Source organism: Gymnoscopelus microlampas, assembly GCF_963454915.1.
Source record: "Gymnoscopelus microlampas genome assembly, chromosome: 22".
Taxonomy (NCBI): domain Eukaryota; kingdom Metazoa; phylum Chordata; class Actinopteri; order Myctophiformes; family Myctophidae; genus Gymnoscopelus; species Gymnoscopelus microlampas.
In genome coordinates, this window is record NC_139959.1 from 38,334,229 (window position 1) to 38,356,346 (window position 22,118).

At 43.1% G+C, this 22,118-nt stretch overlaps 1 protein-coding gene across 3 annotated transcripts; it reads right to left on the reverse strand.

The window, feature by feature from the left end:
- Nucleotides 1-308: 308 nt before the first annotated feature.
- On the reverse strand, nt 309-22,065 carry frrs1b (ferric-chelate reductase 1b). 3 transcript variants are annotated; one of them, XM_084048386.1, is made up of 17 exons: nt 21,937-22,065; nt 21,499-21,604; nt 18,193-18,397; nt 17,632-17,813; nt 16,896-16,990; nt 16,479-16,641; nt 15,769-15,963; nt 15,470-15,568; nt 14,850-14,997; nt 12,233-12,346; nt 11,408-11,523; nt 10,736-10,822; nt 8,980-9,077; nt 8,732-8,790; nt 7,664-7,807; nt 6,028-6,086; nt 309-1,157 (listed from the first exon to the last, which is right to left on the reverse strand). In XM_084048386.1, the coding sequence occupies exons 3-17, from the start codon at nt 18,386-18,388 to the stop codon at nt 1,068-1,070; spliced, it is 1,845 nt and encodes a 614-aa protein (XP_083904512.1). In that variant the 5' UTR covers nt 18,389-18,397; nt 21,499-21,604; nt 21,937-22,065; the 3' UTR covers nt 309-1,067. The 3 variants fall into 3 exon arrangements, with proteins under 3 accessions (XP_083904512.1, XP_083904513.1, XP_083904511.1); XM_084048387.1 differs by lacking the exons at nt 21,499-21,604; nt 21,937-22,065 and adding an exon at nt 20,411-20,571 and having other exon boundaries at nt 309-1,151; XM_084048385.1 differs by lacking the exons at nt 21,499-21,604; nt 21,937-22,065 and adding an exon at nt 20,411-20,571.
- Nucleotides 22,066-22,118: the final 53 nt, after the last annotated feature.

A 22,118-nucleotide genomic window follows, 5' to 3' on the forward strand; every position in this document is an offset into this window, starting at 1 on the left:
AAAAATTGCAGATCTACAAGCTCGCCGTGCTATGAGCTCCCGGTTTGAATGGGTTAACAGTTAACACACAATTGGCTAAGAGACCAACAGGACACAGGTGGAGAACATGGGTAGGTGAGAACAAGGCATGGCCTTTCCTGGAACCACAGCTGCTGGGTCGGGGGAAAAAAACTCTTTTCAAATTCACCACCTTTCACTGAAAACGTTGCTGTTCTGCTGGGTCAATTTTTGGCTGGTTTGTACTGTCACGGTGCAACTCGAGAGAAGTAGGACCCAAATGCAGGACAGACAGGCAGGAGCAGGGCAGGTCAAATGCACAAGGATTTATTCACAAAAACCCAGGAACACATGGAGAATAAATGTGAGGAGTAGAACTGAACACAATCAACCACAGCACACAGCAACAACAGTTACAAACTAACAGGGAACTGAGAGAACAGTGGGTTTAAATATACCCAGGTTAACTGGACACAGGTGAACACAAATGGTAATTAACACACAATTGGCTAAGAGACAACAGGACATAGGTGGGGGACATAACTAATCAAACGGTAGGTGAGAAATAGCCTGGGATCAATACCATTTTCGGGTTTCTGATCCGGTCGGAGCGGAAATACATTTACAGGCGGCCAGCACCTACATCCGGAACCTCCGGTGCCGCGCACTAAAATGTGTCTAGTTTATTATAGGAACAGTGCGATGTCTAAGTTGCTGTTGGGCAGAAACCTTGTATCTCCATATTTCAATATTCTTTGGTAAATTAATGTCATATTATGTACAGTGTAACACAAAAGTAGCTAAAATAGCAGATCTATTGTGTGTGGGTTTTTATAGATATTTAACCAATGAAAATGATCGACAAGAGCTTGTGACTAAATTACATTGGATCCATTGGAACACAGGTTATTTTTTCCATTTCCTGAAAAGTAGTTTTTTGGCTACAAGGTTTCCACCTGAAAGCAAAGATGCATTACATCTTGTATTGAACTGTACTTCCCTGTGCTTGTCTTTAAAAACTGTTAATAAAGGATTCAATCAATCAAAAAACATCATAACAAAGATTAAGGTTATAGATTGATTATAGCGGTCACCATCACACCCAGGAACCCTGCATGCCCAACCAGGAAAACCACCAGCATCACAGTTTTAAACTGTACCTGACAGACAGACAGACAGACAGACAGACAGACGGTAAATTCAGGTATCCCATAGCTCGCTCATACACACAAAGAAGTTACTTAAAACAGTGGTTCTCAAAGTGGGGTCCGGGGACCCCCGGGGGTCCTTTAGGTTTAGGGGGTTCCAGGGGGTCCCTAGCAAAATGAGGAACCGTTTAAACACTTGAAACTTGAAAAAAAAATCTATTATTTCGACCAATTGAAAATAACTGATCTACAAGCTCAAAACAGATACATTATTTTATTAACTTATTAATTATCTTTTTTTAAATAATTAAATCGATTAGTTCGATACCGCATTCTGGAGAACTTTTGCAGAAAATAGCAGATTGCAAAGCATTTGCTATTTTCAGCAAAGATAGACAAAGAGTGGCAGAAGAAGTCACTAGTATAAAGCCCTGAGGGGATTAAGTGTACTGTTGCAGCCCTTACAGTATACCCAGGGGGCAAACCCCCCCTTTTTTTGGAAACCTGCATTTGCCCTGCCATCAAAGGTTGGCCACCAGAAATAATATCTATGACCCAGTAGGATCACAACCTATATGGACAACCCGGTCAATTTTTTGCTGGAAATCCAATATGGCCGCCTCAATATTGGCCCCTATCAGAAAATAGCTTTGGCGATAACTTTTGAACCAGATGGGCTAGAAATGCAAACTTGGTGTCTATTTCATGGTTTCAGAGCATGAGAAACTCAATGGAATACTTATTTTTATGATTAGGTGTGTCTGGACCTTTACTTTGCATATTTCCAAGATGGACGCCACCCGAAAATGAGTTTTACTATGACTTTTACAGTGACAGCTAACTGTTATGGCAAAAAGTCTGCTTTTTAAGCAATATGAACACATTTGGTCAGTTTGAGCTTTCATTTCTATGTTGTCAATATGGCTGCAGTCATAAATAATGCATGGTATTACATTTTTGCTCAGATTCTATCTATAGTTGTGGGGATGATTGCAGTGAAAAATCAGAGAAAAAGACCACAATGTATCTTATGTATCATTTTAATAAACTAACTACAATATAAACAGACACATGCACACTCCAAGACTTGCCAAAAACTTCAACTTTAGGGCTATACAAATTAACATAGTGGTATGCATTCAAGTAACATAACAAAATATAGACTACTTAGTGACAAACAGTAAAAGCGGATTTGAGGTTGCCTACAAAAGGTTCATTTTGACCTCTATGGTGCTGTCTTGCCTGCTTCTAAAGCCAATGATACTATGGTACAATGCTATTCACTGTCACTGTTGTCACGTGTTGCACTGATCCTGCTGCATCGTGTCTCCAGTCCCTGGCAACGGCATCCTAAGTAGCATGGAATTTCCTTCTTTGCACAGGAACAGTTTTTCTGGCAGCCTTTGATACAGCTGCATGATATTGCCTTGTTCATTGACACAGGCCAGGCTGGCTCGGTAGATGCAAGGGGGACTGCATTGCTATCCAGGCGAGGCGTCCAGAGATGGCAGTCCTAGGAGAGCAGCTGCTGCTTTTTCAGGAATCATTGAATGGGCAACCAACTGCAGTCCTCTGGGCAACCTTCCTGGAGATGTCAGATATTCTCCAAAGGTTTATCTACTACGATCGGGAAGGTGACTGGACAGGACATCTCTGTGAATCAGCAAGAATGCTACCCTACCTCACTGCAGCAGGCCACTACAAGTACGGGCAGCAATCTTTACCTCTGTATTTGGCTGAGATGAAGAAACTACCAGAAACAGCTTCAGAGGTACATGAAGCACTGATGGCAGGTGTATTTGTTGGCAGACGAGCAGATGGCAGCCACAACAGTGTTGCTCTTGACATGCTACTGGAGCAGACCTATAATGCTGATGCCAAGGAAGCAAGCGGTCTGGATGGCATTACACTCAGCCCTGCTGCCCGGACAAAATGGGTCTACACAAAACCACTCACTGCAGCTGTCTCTGCAGAGCTCAAGTCTATGCTCCACCTCCACTCCTCCAACCCACACCATGAGTCTGGTCAGAGTCGTGTAACCCGGGATGCAGAGATGGTAGTCAAGGTCATGGCAGCAGTGGAGACTAACCCATTTACAGTGAGCACATCATCCATGATCAACATATCTACAGGACAGTGTGCTGATTCCACAGTCAAGGACGACTTGATGAGTGTGAAAGAACTGGGTCTGAAGGCACTGTGTGAATCACTGTCCAGTGATCAGAAGAAGACAAGCATAATGAAGCTTAACACTTTCCAGACTCAAAACACAAAATCCAAAAAATCGAAGGGGAAAACCTCAGCACCTGGCAAGAGCAATGAAATTACTGCCCTCCTGCGCATGACCCAAATCATAGCCAGTGGTGGAGAACTCAACCTTGTTGACTTTATAGGCAACCACGAGTGCAGTGACTTCCCCCCCTTCCCTCTTCCAGGAAGATGGCAGGATGAGAACAGGTACCAAGGCAAGCCTTGTGAAGGTCCTGAAAGAGGAGACCAAAGTTGCATTCATCCCTGACCTGCCTACAGAAGACAGAAAAACAGCAGTAGTTATTGATGCCATGTATGCCATACGCCATTGGTCGTTCCTGAAAGGTGAAGCATTTGGAACAATCGCTGAACAATACCAACGTCTGCTGTTGAATGATGTGCCTGCTGGCACAGAGATCATTCACTTCTGTTGTGACCGGTACAGTGGACCTAGTCTTAAGACAGCTGAGCAAGAACACAGATATGCTCGACCAAAACCTTCCAAAGAATATGAAGTCAGTATGCATTACACAGCTCCAGATCCTCGGGAGTTTTTTGCTGTGTCAGCTAACAAGGCAAACCTATTGAGTTTCCTCTGTGACGAATGGTGTGAAAATGAGAAACTTAAGTCGGCCCTTGTTCCAACACATCTTTACCTGGGTGGGGGGTTTAAAGAAGAGACAATGAGTGTGGTGATCAAGGAGGGGTCTATTGAAGATGTCCCTGCACTAGAATCCACACAACAGGAGGCTGATACAAGAATAATACTCCACACCCTGTACAGTGTCCAGAATGACAAAGTTGACAGAGTTGTCATCCATGCCAATGACACAGACATCATCATCATGTGCCTTTACTATAAAGCAACCCATCTCAGATGCCTTCCAGAGCTGTGGGTGAGAACAGAGCAAAATTCCTACCTTCCTATCCATCAAATGGTATCAGCACTGGGGCTCGCACGGTGTCGTGCCCTGCCCTTTATCCATAGTTTAAGTGGCAGAGATACCACTAGCTATCCCTTCTTCACTGGGAAGAAGGCATGGTTCAAGGCCAGCATGTGTCTGGATCTCCCTGCACTGATTCCCTCTCAGATGACGTCATCAATCAGGCACAAGACCTCACAATTGCTGTATATACATCCAAAGCGGACCACCCGGAGGATTTTGACCTGAGTAAGCTTAGAGTGTGGATAAGGATAATTCCTTTAAAGGATAAGGATAATTCCTTTTAACAGGTTGTTCATGAAAGTCCTTGCGGTCTTGTTTCCAATGAGAACCTGTGAGCAATTAGGGGTTAAGAGTCTTGCTCAGGGACAAATTTCATTTCATCGACACACATGCTGGGATGGCCTGGAATCGAACCTGGGGCAACCAGGGCCTCTGGCTCCCTAGGCGGGCTCACTAACCACTCAGCTATGGCCGCCCCCAAGTGTACAAGTTCCTCAATAATAGATCAACCCTCTTAAAGCTGCTGCCCCCGACAGAGAATGCCTTTGACCTGCACCTGAGAAGAGCTGCTCTAGCAACCATAATAGATAAATGTGCACACATCGCCAAGCCGGATATTCCCTCTTTCGCAGAGTCGATGGTCTCTCAGTGCTAGCAATGCAGTCCCCCTTGCATCTACCGAGCCAGCCTGGCCTGTGTCAATGAACAAGGCAATATCATGCAGCTGTATCAAAGGCTGCCAGAAAAACTGTTCCTGTGCAAAGAAGGAAATTCTATGCTACTTAGGATGCCGTTGCCAGGGACTGGAGACACGATGCAGCAGGATCAGTGCAACACGTGACAACAGTGACAGTGAATAGCATTGTACCATAGTATCATTGGCTTTAGAAGCAGGCAAGACAGCACCATAGAGGTCAAAATGAACCTTTTGTAGGCAACCTCAAATCCGCTTTTACTCTGTTTGTCACTAAGTAGTCTATATTTTGTTATGTTACTTGAATGCATACCACTATGTTAATTTGTATAGCCCTAAAGTTGAAGTTTTTGGCAAGTCTTGGAGTGTACATGTGTCTGTTTATATTGTAGTTAGTTTATTAAAATGATACATAAGATACATTGTGGGCTTTTTCTCTGATTTTTCACTGCAATCATCCCCACAACTATAGATAGAATCTGAGCAAAAATGTAATACCATACATTATTTATGACTGCAGCCATATTGACAACATAGAAATGAAAGCTCAAACTGACCAAATGTGTTCATATTGCTTAAAAAGCAGACTTTTTGCCATAACAGTTAGCTGTCACTGTAAAAGTCATAGTAAAACTCATTTTCGGGTGGCGTCCATCTTGGAAATACACAAAGTAAAGGTCCAGACACACCTAATCATAAAGATAAGTATTCCATTGAGTTTCTCATGCTCTGAAACCATGAAATAGACACCAAGTTTGCATTTTTAGCCCATCTGGTTCAAACGTTATCGCCAAAGCTGTTTTCTGATAGGGGCCAATATTGAGGCGGCCATATTGGATTTCCAGCAAAAAATTGACCGGGTTGTCCATATAGATTGTGATCCTAGAGGGTCATAGATATTATTTCTGGTGGCCAACCTTTGATGGCAGGGCAAATGCAGCACACCCCCCTTTGCCCCCTGGGTAGTATGTGTTGAATGTGTGACACTCACCCCTTGGTGTTTGTGACGCTCTTGATGGGATAACAAGCTTTCTTTGTCCTCACTGCTTCCTGTGGACAGATCAACAATATAACAACTGTTCAGGCATGTTTTGCTTCCTATGGACAGATCATGGGTGAGACAGCAATGTGGGTGCTCTGTAAAGTGTCTTGAGACAACTTGCAGTGATTTGGCACTATAATAAAATTGAATTTAATTTTCTCTCTCGTTCCTCATTCCGTGAATTTCTACAACTAGAAATCCAGTCCTATATCGCGCTGATCAGAGCAATGGGGACCGAATTATGGCCATTTGAAATGTTAGAAACTGGTGTAACTATTGTCATGGCAGATCCCTGAACAGCGTTTGTGCCAAGTTTGGTGCTTATTGGAGCAACAGTGTGCCTGTGGGACCCAGGGGCCACTTTAAATCTCCATGAGTGTGTGCATGTTTAAGATTAGAGAGAAGAGAATCTTATAAGATTACCCTTTATGTGTGTGATGATGCAACCTGATACTCCTGTAGTGTAAATCCAGCTTTAAAAAGCGTCCTCTTGCCCCCTCGTGATGCCATGCCCAACACTTATTACTGTATATGATTACTGTAATAAGTGAGGTGTAAATGTGCCGAGTAGTATATGCAGGCGTGGAAACACACACGCACACACACACGCAGGCACGCACACAGGCACACACACGCTCTGAAACCATGACAATGTCATGCCATTAAAAGACTAAGGAATAAGGCTGACATTTTAAAGCCGTTTACAACATGGCCATCACACACCTCTATACACACATCCATGGAGTCATTATGTATGTAGTTTCACCCACCCACATGGACATAATACATGTAGACGTCACATTGGTCCCTGGATTGTACAGCAAGGTCAACACCAGCAGTTTGCCATGGTAACATGTCATTCTTCCGACATCCCATTATTCCGACGTCCCTGTTGGTCCGACTGGCCCCCATTATAACTAACCCTATCCCCCACCCTAACCTCACACTAACAGTCGGGATAATGGGATGTCGGAATTAGGAGCGGACACCCTTGCTATAACGCCAATGCAAGGAACATACCGTAGGCTAAGTACCTGGAGACTACAAATCGGTTTATAACTATTACTGTTACTGTCTATGTAAGATTTAGGGCCCTATTTTCGCCGGTGCCTTACCCATTATCCCTAAACATCTTTGCCATTTTTTACTATTTTTAAAAACATTTTTAAATAGTTCAAATAGCCAATCTACAAGCACAACGTGTCGATGTAGATCTGCTAGTTGAACTATTTGAAAATGTCTTTAAAAATAGTACAAAATGGCAAAGAATTTTAGGGATAATGGGTAAGGCACCAGCGAAAATAGGGCCCATGGTGTTTTGGTATGAACACCCACATTTTTAATTCATTTTATATGTGTTTACTTAAGTAAAAGTACTAATACCACAATGTAGAAATACTCTATATATAACACACTACTTTACCTGAATAAACGTACAAAAGGCATCAAATTATATTCACAGTACATTTGCCTCTGAGATGTGGAAAGCATTGAAAAATGGACATACAAAGTAAATGCACCTCAAACTGTACTACAATTACAATTACTCAAGTACAGAGCTTGAGTAATTGTATTGTGTCAGTACCTGTCATGCTGCACATGTGAGAGTGGATGAGGAGAAGCAGGTCTGTCAGAATAATCCACAGCAACCATCCACCCAGCACGCAGGTACACCAGCCACCTGCTAACAGCAATGCCTGCTGGTTAACTCCCAGGACGATACTGGTCACTGAGGAGGAGAGGAGAGGAGAGAGAATCAGAGATCACGAGACTAGAAGACATCTTCAACCATAAAACATGTTTTCCTGTTTCCAGTAAATAAATAAAAAACTATTATTGAGGCCACTTTCCTCTCAGTCCTGGACTGTGGTGACATTATTTATAGCATTGCCGCACCATCACTTTTAAAGCGCCTCGACACTGTCTACCACTCTGCCTTGAGGTGGATTACTGATGATAATTATGGCACCCACCACTGTGCACTTTATGAGGCAAGGCAGCTTTCTCTGTCAGCGGCCCAACTTCCTGGAATGAGCTTCAAAAGTCTTTAAAAAGATCAGCTCCTTGCCATCATTTGGTCAGTTCAGAGAAACGGTCCTTAAACCGTTTTAACCGTGATTGCACAGGTTTAAATTAAGTTATTTTGTTTTAGTTGACTTGTTTTAGGTGGTGTTCACTCTCCATTCCGACATCTCACCACTCCGACTAGTGGCTTCCGCGTGCGGTTAGGGTTAGGGTTGGGGTTAGGTATAGGGTTCGTCAACGTCGGAAAGGCGACATGTCGGAAAGGAGAAATGCACCCGTTTTAGGTAATGTCTAAGTTTTTTTATTTTGTGATGCACTCTGATTCACATTCCTTGTCAATCTGTAATGGATTTGGATTGTGACTATTATTGTAACCTCGCTACATTGAAAATGAGGGCTTGCCCCTCAACTGTACTCCTGTAGTTTAAATAAAGGCGATGATGATGACGATTTAGCATTAGAGCACGTTAGCAAACATTGTCTCGTTGTGGTGAGCGTGCATGGCTTTAACAATCCCTCCAGCTAGTTTGTCGCTCATGTTCACCAGACAGAATCTGAATTAATTACTTCATTAATCATTGTATTCATTAATAATGTAATGAATTAATGAATTCCTCATCATGCTCACCAGCCAGGACCTGTGCCACGCTGCCTGTCGCCAGATGCATCCAGTTGAACAGGAAACGCCTGCGGAGAGAACAAATTAAGGCACCTGGAATCAGGAGATCCCACCACAGGCTCTCGGCACGCCACGTAAAAAGCCTGATATATAGTTTGTTGCACGACCGCGTCGCTCCTGGACGCAACGGGTTGTGAACTTATAGATCGGCTACCTTCTATGGAGAGTATATCAGGTGTATGTGTTGGGGGTCTTACCGGGAGGATTCTGGAGCGGGTCGGAACACGGCCATAATTGGTTGGATGATGGACAGAACCATGACACTACTTCCTGTGTAGGGATGAGAGCCTGCACGCTGACAACATACACACACACACACACACACGCACGCACGCACACACACGCACGCACACGCACACGCACACTGATTAGATAGTAATCACATATTCTGTACTCTCATATTCTGTACTCCCATACTCACATTCTCAGTATTCAGATATTCACAGTACACACGCACACAATACTCAGGTATTCAGCACTCATAAAAGTTACAGATTTCACCTCTGAAAGTTTAAAAAAGAAACCCTATTGTCTGCTTGTTTGAAAATGCACACATGTAACTGTGTTTGTAATTAATTATCAGTGGAACATGTTGCTATGGGGTCATCTAGTGGCCGTAATGAAACTACAAGGAGGTAAGAAGACTCCGAAACTCAGGGTTGGATTTGGAATGGAAGGTGGGAGAATCCATGCCTCTGCTTTTTTCTTTTTTTTTTATCCCACGATTCTGTAACCCTATTTTTTACACCCAGTGCCAATTGTCTATATGCCTCTGCTTTTGATATATACCAGTAACTAACCCCCCCCCCCCCCCCCCCCCCCCCCCCGGTCATTCATTTGTATGCCGGTCTGGTGGGGATATGTTTTATCACTACTTCTGTTCAGACTTAAGAATTAAATACATGCGTTTCCTTTTGAAATGTTTGATATTTATGTTTGAATATCCCTGTGGAAAAGACTCATCCTAGTCAGCAACCCTCCCCCTATTCCCATGGATTGGATCGACCCATCTCAGCTGCCATCACTCACTCCTCATCAGTAAGACTGTCATGGTTGTGATCAGAGAGTTCAGACAGCCATGAACATGAAACACCACACAGCTAATCCTCTGGTTGGTGTGTTAACCTGCACTGACTCACTCACAACAAACCATGACACTGTCTGGCTGTGTGGACTGCATTTAACACTGTCAAACACTACTCTGTCTCTGTTGCTGGTGTCACCCACAGTGGTGGACAAAGTATGTACTTGAGTAAATACTTTGTAGTATTCAAAAGTGCAAATTACGAAGTACATTTTCAGAAATTATATATTTTTTTAAATCTGATATTTTCACTAATATATTTTTGGTAAGTTTGGGACCCAAGAGTCTAATATGTAGTGGAGTCAAAAGTACAATAATTCTATTTGAAATGTAGCAGAGTTAAAGTCAAATGCAAAAATGAACTTAAGTACAGTACTCAAGTAAATGTACTTAGTTACTGTCCAACCCTCTCTACGATAAACAGCATGTGACGCTGAGACTGAGTCATAATTCATTCTTAGACACGCACGCACGCACGCACGCACGCACGCACGCACGCACGCACGCACGCACGCACGCACGCACACACACACACACACACACACACACACACACACACACACACACACACACACACACACACACACACACACACACACAGCAGAGAGGATTCTGGGATTGTTAGAGATGAGTCGATCGGCCAGACAGATGGGTGGACAGGTGGAACACACACACACACACACACACACACACACACACACACACACACACACACACACACACACACACACACACACACGCACACGCACACACACACTCAGATGCCTGCCAATGCTGGTGAGTATACACACAGTCATAAAGAGCTGGTCGAAAATAGCAGATCTACAAGCTCAAAACAAAAGCAAAAAGAAACAGTGTTCAATAGTTACCTTACTCCATCCTCCTCTGTATATGAAAGGTAGAACGAACGCCACACAGGTCACACTCACAGCCAGCGCCATCAGCCCTCGATGCACCTAGAACAACAATTACATGTTTTAACCCATTAAATCCGGGAACGCATCTCTGTCATTTTAGATTTCTTTGGCTATTCAAAAATAGCAGATCTACAAGCTCATAGCGCTGCACCGAGTGCCGCGGATTGAATGGGTTTTAAAAAAGTTACAATAAGTGTTAAATAGCTATATATTGTGACAGTAATCTTTGCTATACTGTATAGACTGTCTGTTCTTTAACAGGGGTTTCCCCGTCTCTCTAGCACAAAACAATACCAATTTTAAATCAGGAGAGAAAACTCAATACAGTGAAAAGTGAAATTGGAAGTGATGACAGACACTAATCAGAACTGGACACTCTCTACTGATTGGATGAAATTGGCAACCCAACTGAACATTTATTTTCTTTTTATTAAAGAGATGGAGAGACAGGGAGACCCCTGTTACTCGATAAAATATCACAACATCAAATTTCTCTTTTGGGTCTCGACTCAAGATAAAAGAGTTTGGGAACCACTGATCTAGGATTCTCCCAAAAATGGGGATCCAAAGACCTGGCATCCATCCGTCAGGCTCTCAGGAGATGAAAGCAGACGTCATTCTGACCTGGAACCAGGGCTTGTGTCCCATCAGTGTGGTGTGTGTCCACTGCTGTTTGTAATGTCGAGCCACCAGCACTCCTGTGCTGACCAGCACCATCCAAGCACACAGCATCAGCACCCCTATGAACACACATACGTACATATATAGTCCATGGGCCACTAGGACATTTTTCATGCACCCATGGGTGCTTGGATTGGCATGCACAAGGACACTTTTTGCACCAAAGTTCTAGGCGGCTGGCCCCTTTGGTGCCACACCATAAAAACAAGATGTTTTAGAATTCTGTGTACCACAGCGGGTCAAATTGCTCTCTCAAGGCTGCACAATGTCCGGAAGCACTTAGTTTGCGAGCGGTGAAGGCAAGACACAAGACACCATTAGTCTAATCGACACCTGTGGTGTCTCACCTGTGGTGTCTCTAATCATTAGACTATTCTAAATATAGTGGAAAACACTATATTTATGATTTAAAAGTGCAGAGAGCCTGACGTCAAAGCAGAGCTGAGAAAGCTGGGTTGTCCATGATGCAGCACAGAAATGTACTAGGTTGAAGGAGAGAGCATAATATAAATACTAGAGACGGTATATAGTATTATATAAAACGCATGCACGTGCACGCACACATGCATGCACACACGCATGCGCGTGCGCGCACACACACACTTTCTCCAGTGTTCTGCAACGCACACTGGAAAAAGGTTAAAGTACCCATTGACCACTTATAGTGACTAATAATCACTCCATAATGCTATTGAAGTCAAGATAACTACTGTATGTGACATTGTGCTTAAAGTTGTGTTATCTTATTTGACGTGTTGGTGAACAAACCGTGCATTTTAATGAGCAGTGGTGAGTGGGAGCCGGTCAGATCTCGTGGTGGTCCGGTGATCAGGGTCTGATCGGTGGAGATCAGAGGCTGGCGCTCATGTCTGTGGATCAAACCTGTGGATGAAGACAGTCACACTATTCGACATCTTTGCTTTAGGGCACAAACCTCTCCATATTTTAACTTTTTAAGTTTAAATTCATTAATAGTTAATAATTAGTTAATTTAATTGAATTGCATGTATTTATGAATCACCGCCTTCCTTCGATATACTACAGTGTCACAAATAAATCTGGGGGGAAAAATGGGATCATTGGAACCAATATAGTACATTTTAAGTTCTTATCTAATGGTATTGCTATGAAAACACATTTTTCAATGTTTCAAATGTAAATCAAATGAATCCAAATTATTTCGTTTTTACATGATCACATTATTATCTTTTAAATATTAAAGTTGTATTATCATTTAAATCTTAAGTGTTTTGCCAATTATTTGGGGTCCACCTGCAATAACCTCACGGCCCGCAGGTTGAGAATCACTGTTTCTATAAATACACCATCAGAGCCTCTCATATCAGCCAGAGCTGTCAGCTCATAACACATGCCATAATATTCAATAAACAACAGTGCAATGGTCGCTTCATACTGTCAAGTGGAAGGAAGCAATCATTCCACACTGTCAAAACAATAAGTCTTCCAGCACTCGTGTGTGTGTGTGTGTGTGTGTGTGTGTGTGTGTGTGTGTGTGTGTGTGTGTGTGTGTGTGTGTGTGTGTGTGTGTGTGTGTGTGTGTGTGTGTGTGTGTGTGTGTGTGTGTGTGTGTGTGTGTGTGTGTGTGTGTGTGTGTGTGTGTGTGTGAGTGAGAGAAAGAGAGTGAGTCACCACCACATACACACACACTGAGATGCACGCATGCACGCTCGTGCAAACACACACACACACACACACACACACACACACACACACACACACACACACACACACACACACACACACACACACACACACACACACACACACACACACACACACACACACACACACACACACACACACACACACACACACACACACACACTGACGCTGTGTGAGCTGTCACATTTAAAAACAACAACTGACACTTTGAGGCTCATGCGCACAGTGCAGTCAGCCACCCAGCTGTGTTCAAAACTATCAGTAGTTCCCACAACCAGTGCTGGAAAGGAACAAGTACATTTACTCAAATGCTGTACTGTACTGTATTTTGAGGTACATCTACTTTACTTGAATATTTAAATTCTTCAGTATTTTATACTACTCCACTAGTCTCTCTACTTTACTTTTTTAGTCCACTACAATTAATTGAAAACTTTAGTTAAAAGTTACTTTGTAGATTCTCTTTTTTTTACAAAACACTACAACAGGGGTCTTCAACAGGGGTTCCCTGACCCTTAGGGGGTCCGCAGAGTTACTACAGGGGGGCCACCAAATCTTTGTGTGATATGATTTTTATCACATTAACCACTTGATTTTTATGCATTAACCACTTGAACCCTACCATCCCTATTCTGAGGAGAACTTTAGCCAAAAATAGCAGCTACAAGCTCACAACGCCGGGAAAAAAGAGCAGACCAAGTTAAAAAAAAAGAAGTTAATCTGAAATTCAATTTTATACAATATAGAGGGGGTCCCTGCTTCATCTCTCTCTCAGCTAGGGGGTACTTAGCCTGAAAACGCTGAAGACCCGTTGAAGGCAGGCACTACAATACATTACGTCCCAAACTACTACTTCTTCCACCACTGTCACAACCTGTGTCACACAACACACAGACAGATTAACATGGTGGTGAATGTGGTGTGGAGTCACTCACTTGGAACTATAATAAAGAGGTGATTCATTCATTCTGTGGTTAAAATACACTCTGGGTTGTGGAGTCCTTGAATCCACTGTTTAAAGGGAAAACTCAAACTGTAACTCAGATCTCTGGCTATGTTGTGAGCTTGTAAATTAGATGCTGTAATTATTTGTTTGTAGGATAGAGATGCACTTGTACAGTAGATTCGCTATTCGTCGTACGAGAAGTATGTAGGGCTTAAGTGGTTAACATGTCTGAAAGTACAACCGTGTACGTGCATGTGCAGGGACCCCCACTATATATTACATAAAATTGTTGTGCAGAGTAAAGCTTTTCATAGATGTTGGATTCATGTTAATGTGTATTTTCAGACATTTAACGACTTAAACCGAAAATAGCCGATCTACAAGCTCGCAACGCCTCGCGCTGTGAGGCGTTGTGAGCTTGTAGATCGGCTATTTTGGGCTAAAGTTGTCCTTAGAGTAGGGATGCTAGGGTTCAAGTGGTTAATGTAAAAAACAATGATCCTATCACACAGAGATTTGGCGGACCCCCTGTAGCAACTCTGAGGACCCCCTAGGGGTCCCGGACCCCCTGCTGAAGACCCCTGCTCTATACTATAGAGTGGTCGGGATCAGTCTTGTTGCAGAGTCTTACGGACATAATGCTCCAACATTTCACTGTTTCTATCTGTATGAGTGAGACGAGAATAAACCCCTCTTGATTCTTGGTTCTCAAACCATGCTGCAGCCATTCACACATGCACACACGCACCCACTCACCATGCTGAGCTTTGCCGTAGGCCAGAAACAGGAAGTAGGTGTGGTTTAAGCGGAACCTGTTCTCTTGCTGGGGGATGAGGATGTTTCTTTGGAAACGACATTGGATGATGCCGTCGGACAGTCTCCAGGCCCGCCCCCACAGAAAGTCCTGAAAACACACAAGCACAGCCCAGTTTTTTCCCAGTTCAACCCAGTTTATCCCAGTTCAACCCAGTTCAACCCAGTTTAACCCAGTTCAACCCAGTTCCGCCCAGTTTAACCCAATTTAACCCAGCTCAGTTCAACCCAGTTTAGCTCAGTTTATCCCAGTTCAACCCAGTCCAGCTCACTGTAGTAGTCACCACTACTACTACTAGCTGCAACTTTTTTTTTACATCATATGTACATACCTGTACTTTTTTATGCTACAGTATTATATAAATGTAAATATCTTTGTTATTTCCTTTGATCTGTTTCTTGCCTATGTTTTCTCATTGCTCTCCCTTTCTCTACCCCCCACCTTCTAACTGTGTGTGTATGTGTGTGTGTGTGTGTGTGTGTGTGTGTGTGTGTGTGTGTGTGTGTGTGTGTGTGTGTGTGTGTGTGTGTGTGTGTGTGTGTGTGTGTGTGTAGTGTGGTACCTCAGGTTCCAGTGCAGGGGTAGTGCGTCCAGTGATATATGCAGGACTGATGTGAACTGTGTCTCCGTCACTCACACACAGATACGCGTCGTCATTTCCCTGCAAATACACAAACACAACACCGCCAGAGTACCGCTATTAAAAAAAGAAAACACATTTTGATATTGATAATATGTGCATTAATCACCAAATGAAATATGCTGTGTTTCTGGGCGTCCCTTGATTTTCTTAGAATTAAGGGACACCTGGCCGGATGTCCCTTATTTGAGTTTCAGGTAGTTGGCATTAACTCTGCCTACCATCCACTTGTCCAGGGACAGAGCGAAGGACACGTATCCGTCAGCGGGTCCGCTGAGCTCGAACGTCACGCTGGTCCCCGCCGGCGCGTCATCGCTGCTGAACGACAGGAAGTAGCAGTGATGGTCGGAGCCCGGGTCACATCCTGCCGGGTCTCTGAGACAAGTCTTCCTGGTGCCACACCCCTCTGACGAGAACTGAGGAGGAGGAGGAGGAGGAGGAGGATGATGATTAGGAGGACTGCAACAGTTAAAAGAACGAATCGATTCAATCGATTCTAAAAAATAAGATTGACAATTTAATAAAATAATCGATTAGTAATGTCCTGATGTTCTGTTCTGATGTTCAGTCTGAACAGACGCACACACGTCGCACACACGTGTGCTGTGCCGGCCGGTGTGTGTGTGTGTGTGTGTGTGTGTGTGTGTGTGTGTGTGTGTGTGTGTGTGTGTGTGTGTGTGTGTGTGTGTGTGTGTGTGTGTAATGTGCACTGCACATATGTGTTGCACTGTGTCTCCTGTGTGTGTTTAATTAGTGTAATTGTTGCATCTTTGTGTTGCAATAAGGTGCAGCTGCAGCCGTGCTCAGACATACATAGTCATACATACGGATGGACACACACACAAACACACACAGTGAAATGTATGAGCGGCTGGCACCGCAAAAGAAAAAAGTAATGCATGTAAAAAATAACCGGATATTATTGCCTTACAGCAGTGAACAGAGGGGTGGAGGAGGTGGGGTCTTCAGGGGTGGTGCTGGTGGTGCTGGTGGCCACAGGGGGCGCCGTTGACCTGGTAGGGGCTCCTTTCAGAGAGACCACAGGGCCTGGATGCCTCACCCAGTACGTGTCATAGCTGTGGACCACCGTTACACTGCAAGTATATACAGATTAGATAGATGGATGGACAGACAGACAGACAGACAGACAGACAGACAGACAGACAGACAGACAGAGATGGATCAACTCTAAAACTTTAAAGATTGTAACACGTCGGCTGCATAATTGTAGATAACGATGTGATGATAAAAGTCAGATAACGGCCGACATATTGGCCAGGCTCTAATAACTAATGTCTTCAAATAAAAATTGTGTACCGGTATAAAGAAAATGAAAGAAAATACTCACAAGAATTGCACTCTTTCGGGAGGGTTCTCTGCAGCCATCCAAACCGCTTGCACCCTGGTCTTTTTGGAACCGCTACGGTGACTTACTCCAGATGCCTTTAAAATGACAGGGTTTCAATTCAGAATGCCACAAAAAACTCCAAAATGACTTCTTTAAAATGACACAGAAAACAGATTTGTACAGTAATTTGTGGCCGTGACGAGGTTGAGGAAAGCCCACAGAGAGGGCTTTCAGTGAGGCTTCACAGCCATGGTGAGGTGCTTCAGTTTTGGTCGCGTGTGGAATGGACGTGTTTAGTGGTAAATGACAACCATTCATTATTTACTACAACACTTGCTGTATATTCTGTGTGAAGCTCTACTGTCCTGCCACTTGTAAAGGAACAGTTCTGTTGTTTTTTTTGGTTTTGGTTTTCATATCTCGGTTTGATGTTGAGAATTATCTGCCAGGACATCTAGGGCCGGGGTGATATGACTTGGACTCAATATCTCAATCATTTCAAACTTTTGCATCGATTAGGATTTGTTAATTATAAAAAATAAAAATGAAAATAACTGATCTACAAGCTGTGAGCTTCTGTGCATCTGTTTAGTCTGTGTGTGTGTGTCTGTCTACCCGTCTGTCCGTCTGTCTGTCTATATCAGATATCAGCTAGCCAGTATCAGATCGCTTTAATCTATTTGATAAACCCTTTTCTGTGTGTGTGTGTGTGTGTGCGGCCAGGGGGGGTGTGTACCGGTGTTTGGCCACACGTCAGCAGCTGGGTGGTGCTGGGGTCTACCAGGCTGAAGGAACCCAAGGCAGATGAACGACACCTGCCAGCCTTCACCGCAGGAGTACTACAACTCCCAGCATCCCTTGCCTCCATCAGGAAACCTTTGAAGTGTGCCGAGCCGGAGATGGATACCTGTAATGTCACTGGGTAGAGAGAGTAAGAAAGTAAAGGTTGTGTTCTAGCTTAACTTATTTGTTTTCTTATATATGTAAATTATATATATCTTATATATGTTATATATGTAAATGTCTTATATCTTCGCTGCCATCAAAAACCATCTCTATATTTCATCTTTTTATGTTTTTAAGTATAACAGTGTCGCGCGAAAGTAGTGGAAATAGCCAATCTACCAGCTCACAACGTTGTGAGCTGGATCTTTTCTTTGTTTTTGTTCCTTGTGAGGTATTAAAAAGGTTTTAAAAGTCCTTAAATTGTCACTTCACTGTCATCTGGGGACCCCCCAAAGAAAGCATGTGTCCCGACCACATATTGAGAACAACTGAAATAGTAAACTAGTGTTACCGGTGATGTTGCCGTGTGGACTGAACGTGGTGCTGTCTACCAGGATGTCGTACGGAGGTGGGCCAACCTGTGGCTCGTAGCCATGTTGAGGAGTCATGTCTGCACACGCCTCAGACACCAGGCCGTCACTGTAACCCAGCGCTGGGTGTGCTGCGTATACACTCAATATCACCAGAACACAACCTGGAAGGTACATGTTCACAACCTGAAATAAAATACATCACAGTCAGTGGTGGATGAAGTACTCAGATATTTCATGTAGAAAAAAACTGTAAAAAAAACAATAAACAGATATAAAAAAATATATATATGTTGAGTGAGAAAACTATGTTGCACATTAAAGGACGACTTCACCCATTTTCAACCTGTCTTCATATAATTGGTCCTACTTATGCTTATGATAAAATGGTAAAAAAAATGATCTACTCCGTCTGTGTCTCAGAGGAGGGCAGTGGACACTTCAGAAACCCGCCTACCGGTGACATCATCGCTAGGCTTTTATTAACGTGAGAACAATTGCTTCCATTATAGCATGATAACTTTCCAGGAATAGAAAGCCTGCACTTCATATTATCTTGGATTCCCGATCGATTACGTCACTGGTAGGCGGCTTCTGAACTGTCCACAGCCCTCCTCTGAGACACAGACGAGTAGACAGAAATGGTACCATACTATAACGAGCATTAGTGAGGACCAATTATATGAAGATAGGTTGAAAATGGGTTAAGTGGTCTTTTAAGCAAATTATCTCATCTGGAAACCACCCTTCCCCCAAAAAGAAAAGAAACATTTGGGGAGCCCTGACCCATAGTTTTAGAACCACTGATCTATACCGCTCTGCTAATAAGATCCCTGCCTGGCCTGGGTTCAAGGTTCAGTTTTCAGGGTTCAAGGGGAGATGCGTGCCACAATTTCATGAAGTTTAACAGTTACTTGTCACACAGCTATACTAGGCCAGCAGGCAAGGCAGTACGACATCCTATCCAACACCAGGGTCTAATGTATTAACATACTCTACCATACAGATAGTTATGTTTTGTATTAACAAAACCGGTATGTTTTTAACATACATTCTTAATGAAATAGTTAAACACTGGACATTATCAAACATGAATATCAAATATGTCAATAGGAAATGCATGTGGAAAATGAGTGGAATGAGTGGAAAAAAGTGCAGTTCCAACTCGGGTCTGTTTATGTACAGACGGTTAAGGGTCCCAGTCTAGGTGCTTCTAATCTAGGCCCGGGTCTGTAGGGTGGTGCTGTGTAGGCTCACTACAGAGGAACACTATCAGTCACACACAGGTCCAGTGTTTTGATGAGATAAGAACCACAAGTACGTAGCTGGCTGTGGAAACTGCGTAGTGGCTCGGTAAACTAGGATCACAGGTAAACCAAGAACATATAGCATCAGTCTAAACAATATACTATACATGATAGTCTGTACATTGAAACCATTCATTTTTACGGCCGGTGGGGATATGTTTGATCCTATCTACTAAATCACAAGATCACAAGCACTAGTGAGTGGCTGGTCGTGATCTTGTGATACACCAGAACTATTTATGAACCATGGGTAAAAGTTTGTATTATTTATGTATTGTTTTTTGACGAGTGCTCACATTTACTTGCATTATCCCTGCTTTCTAGTCAGGCTTAATTAAATACATGCATTTCCCTGTGATATGTTTGATATTCATGTTTGACTGGCATCCCTATTTTGGGCAAATTCGAAAATGTTACATTTTTGCAATTATTATTGTTGTTATTATTATTATTATTATTATTATTAACAGCGAACTACAAGCCCACAGCATGTCACAATGCCACATAAGAAGTATATGGGCTCAACACAAACACACACACACACACACACACACACACACACACACACACACACACACACACACACACACACACACACACACACACACACACACACACACACACACACACACACACACACACACACGGTTTTATTCATGTTAAGTTATTCTATCATACATACATGACACTTGACTATGGCTTAAAACGTTGTCCATACAATACAGTATGTGTTCATGTGTTTAATGTGTAGTTATTTAATTTCTCCCAAACTAACTGTCTATAAACACAATATAGGGAATTAAATATATAACTTCCCATTTTGTATCCTTGTTTCTTTAAACTCAAACACAAGTTAAAAGGTCGTAGGTTTAAAAGGTTAATAAAGTCTTACTTTGAGGCAGCTTCCTTGTAAACCTGTCTGTCTGTCTGTCGTGTTGTCCCTCCTGTCCTGTCACTGTGAATGTGTCTGCTTCTGTCACTGAAGAGGGCTGTACCTCTGCCCTCCACCTCTAGAGGGCAGGGCAGCATTCCTCCTTTTGTAACAGTGAGTGAATGTGTCTGTTCTGTCGATAGACCCCTTAACAAACGACGTCACACTGATAAGAACCAGTATGCGTGCAACCAGTGTGCGCGCAATGAAACCCATTCTGTCAGGTCTCGCTAGGACGCGCCTCACTAGCCAACACACAAGAGGGGGTTGGGGTGTGGTGAAACCAGCGCACCCCGAAACAACAGGTTGAGAATTGGTTGCATGAAACAATCACCTGTGCATCCTCAATGTTGGTAAACAAATAATTGGTCTATAGAGCAGTGGTTTTCAGCCCTTTTCATATCAAGATCCATTATTTATGCATTATTTATTATAAGATATTGTGTTATCGTTGGATACGATTTTGTCCACAAATCCATGCTGTATTGATGTTGGTACCATAGGAGAGATAACAGGCCAACATTGATCAAAATAACAATTCTTTAATTAAGTAATGCAGATGTTTAACAATTTTTGAGAGTGTAAAACCAAACCATTTGGTTTCATTTTGCACTCTCCAGAGTTAAAGATCTATAATAAGGGTCCATTTGGTTACCAACTCTCCATCATCTAGCTGGGGACCACCTGGAATCCCCTCAAGGACCACTGCTGGTCCTCGGACCACTGGTTGAGAACCACGGCCCTAGAGTTAAAGGAGTAAGTTCACCCAATTTTTTTTAAAGTTTTTGTTGTTTTACTAAGCCAATAATTTGATGACCGGCAGTCTCTCCGGTAGGAGACTCAAAGAGTCTCCTTTAAGTCTCCTACCGGATACATTAGCATCTTTCCACCGGTCGTCAAATTATTGGCTTAGGAATGCAACAAAAACAAAAAATGTCCATGAATGCAATGCTTCATGGGGTGTGTAATTGATAGAAAATAAGTCCTTTTTTGGGTGAACTACTCCTTTAAAACATAACGGTTCTGTCACTTTATGAAGAGGGCTGTACCTCTGTCCTCCACCACTAGAGGGCATCATCCCTCCTCCACGGTGAGCAAGGCTTTAGCCAGGAAGGGGGTGTGTCCAGGGGGCGTGGCATCGTGCACACTGACACACTGGAAGACAAGGAACAACAAGGTAACAATGTTTCTGTTTCCTTTGATCTAAATGTCCACACTTTACAATAACAATAACACCATGGCTTCTTCAAGGTGTGGGACACCTCATTAAATGACATGTTTATGACGTTATTGTCGCAGACTGTGTTTCTGCATTGATTCATTCATGCACGTTGATGATTACACAATGTTCTGTTTACATTCACGCCATAGTACCATAGACAGTAAAAATCGTCTTGGGCTTTACCCCCCGATTGTCACTGGACATCCGCCCGTAAAGTTCGTATTTCTCCGAACCTGTACAATTGCAAGATATAAAAGGTGCTTACCCGGTAGGCCTGGGTGTTAACTCGCCCTTCGGGATCTTTGTGCACTGTATTAGTCCGTATTTATCAATAGATATGTGTTTTAATCCCGTCTGCGGCCGAGCGCCAGTTCCCCCCCTCGTTTACTTTCGGTTTACATTGAGTGTAATATCGCCGTTCACCGCATGCGCCCCGTCGCTACCGCC

Coding starts and splice junctions, on each gene's coding strand:
- frrs1b (XM_084048386.1), bottom strand. CDS start 18,388: ATGTACCTTCCAGGTTGTGTTCTGGTGATATTGAGTGTATACGCAGCA. Junction 14,998..15,469: donor CCCCTGCACTGGAACCTGAG/GTACCACACTAC, acceptor GTGTGTTTTCAG/GACTTTCTGTGGGGGCGGGC. Junction 7,808..8,731: donor CGTGGCACAGGTCCTGGCTG/GTGAGCATGATG, acceptor TCTCCTCCTCAG/TGACCAGTATCGTCCTGGGA.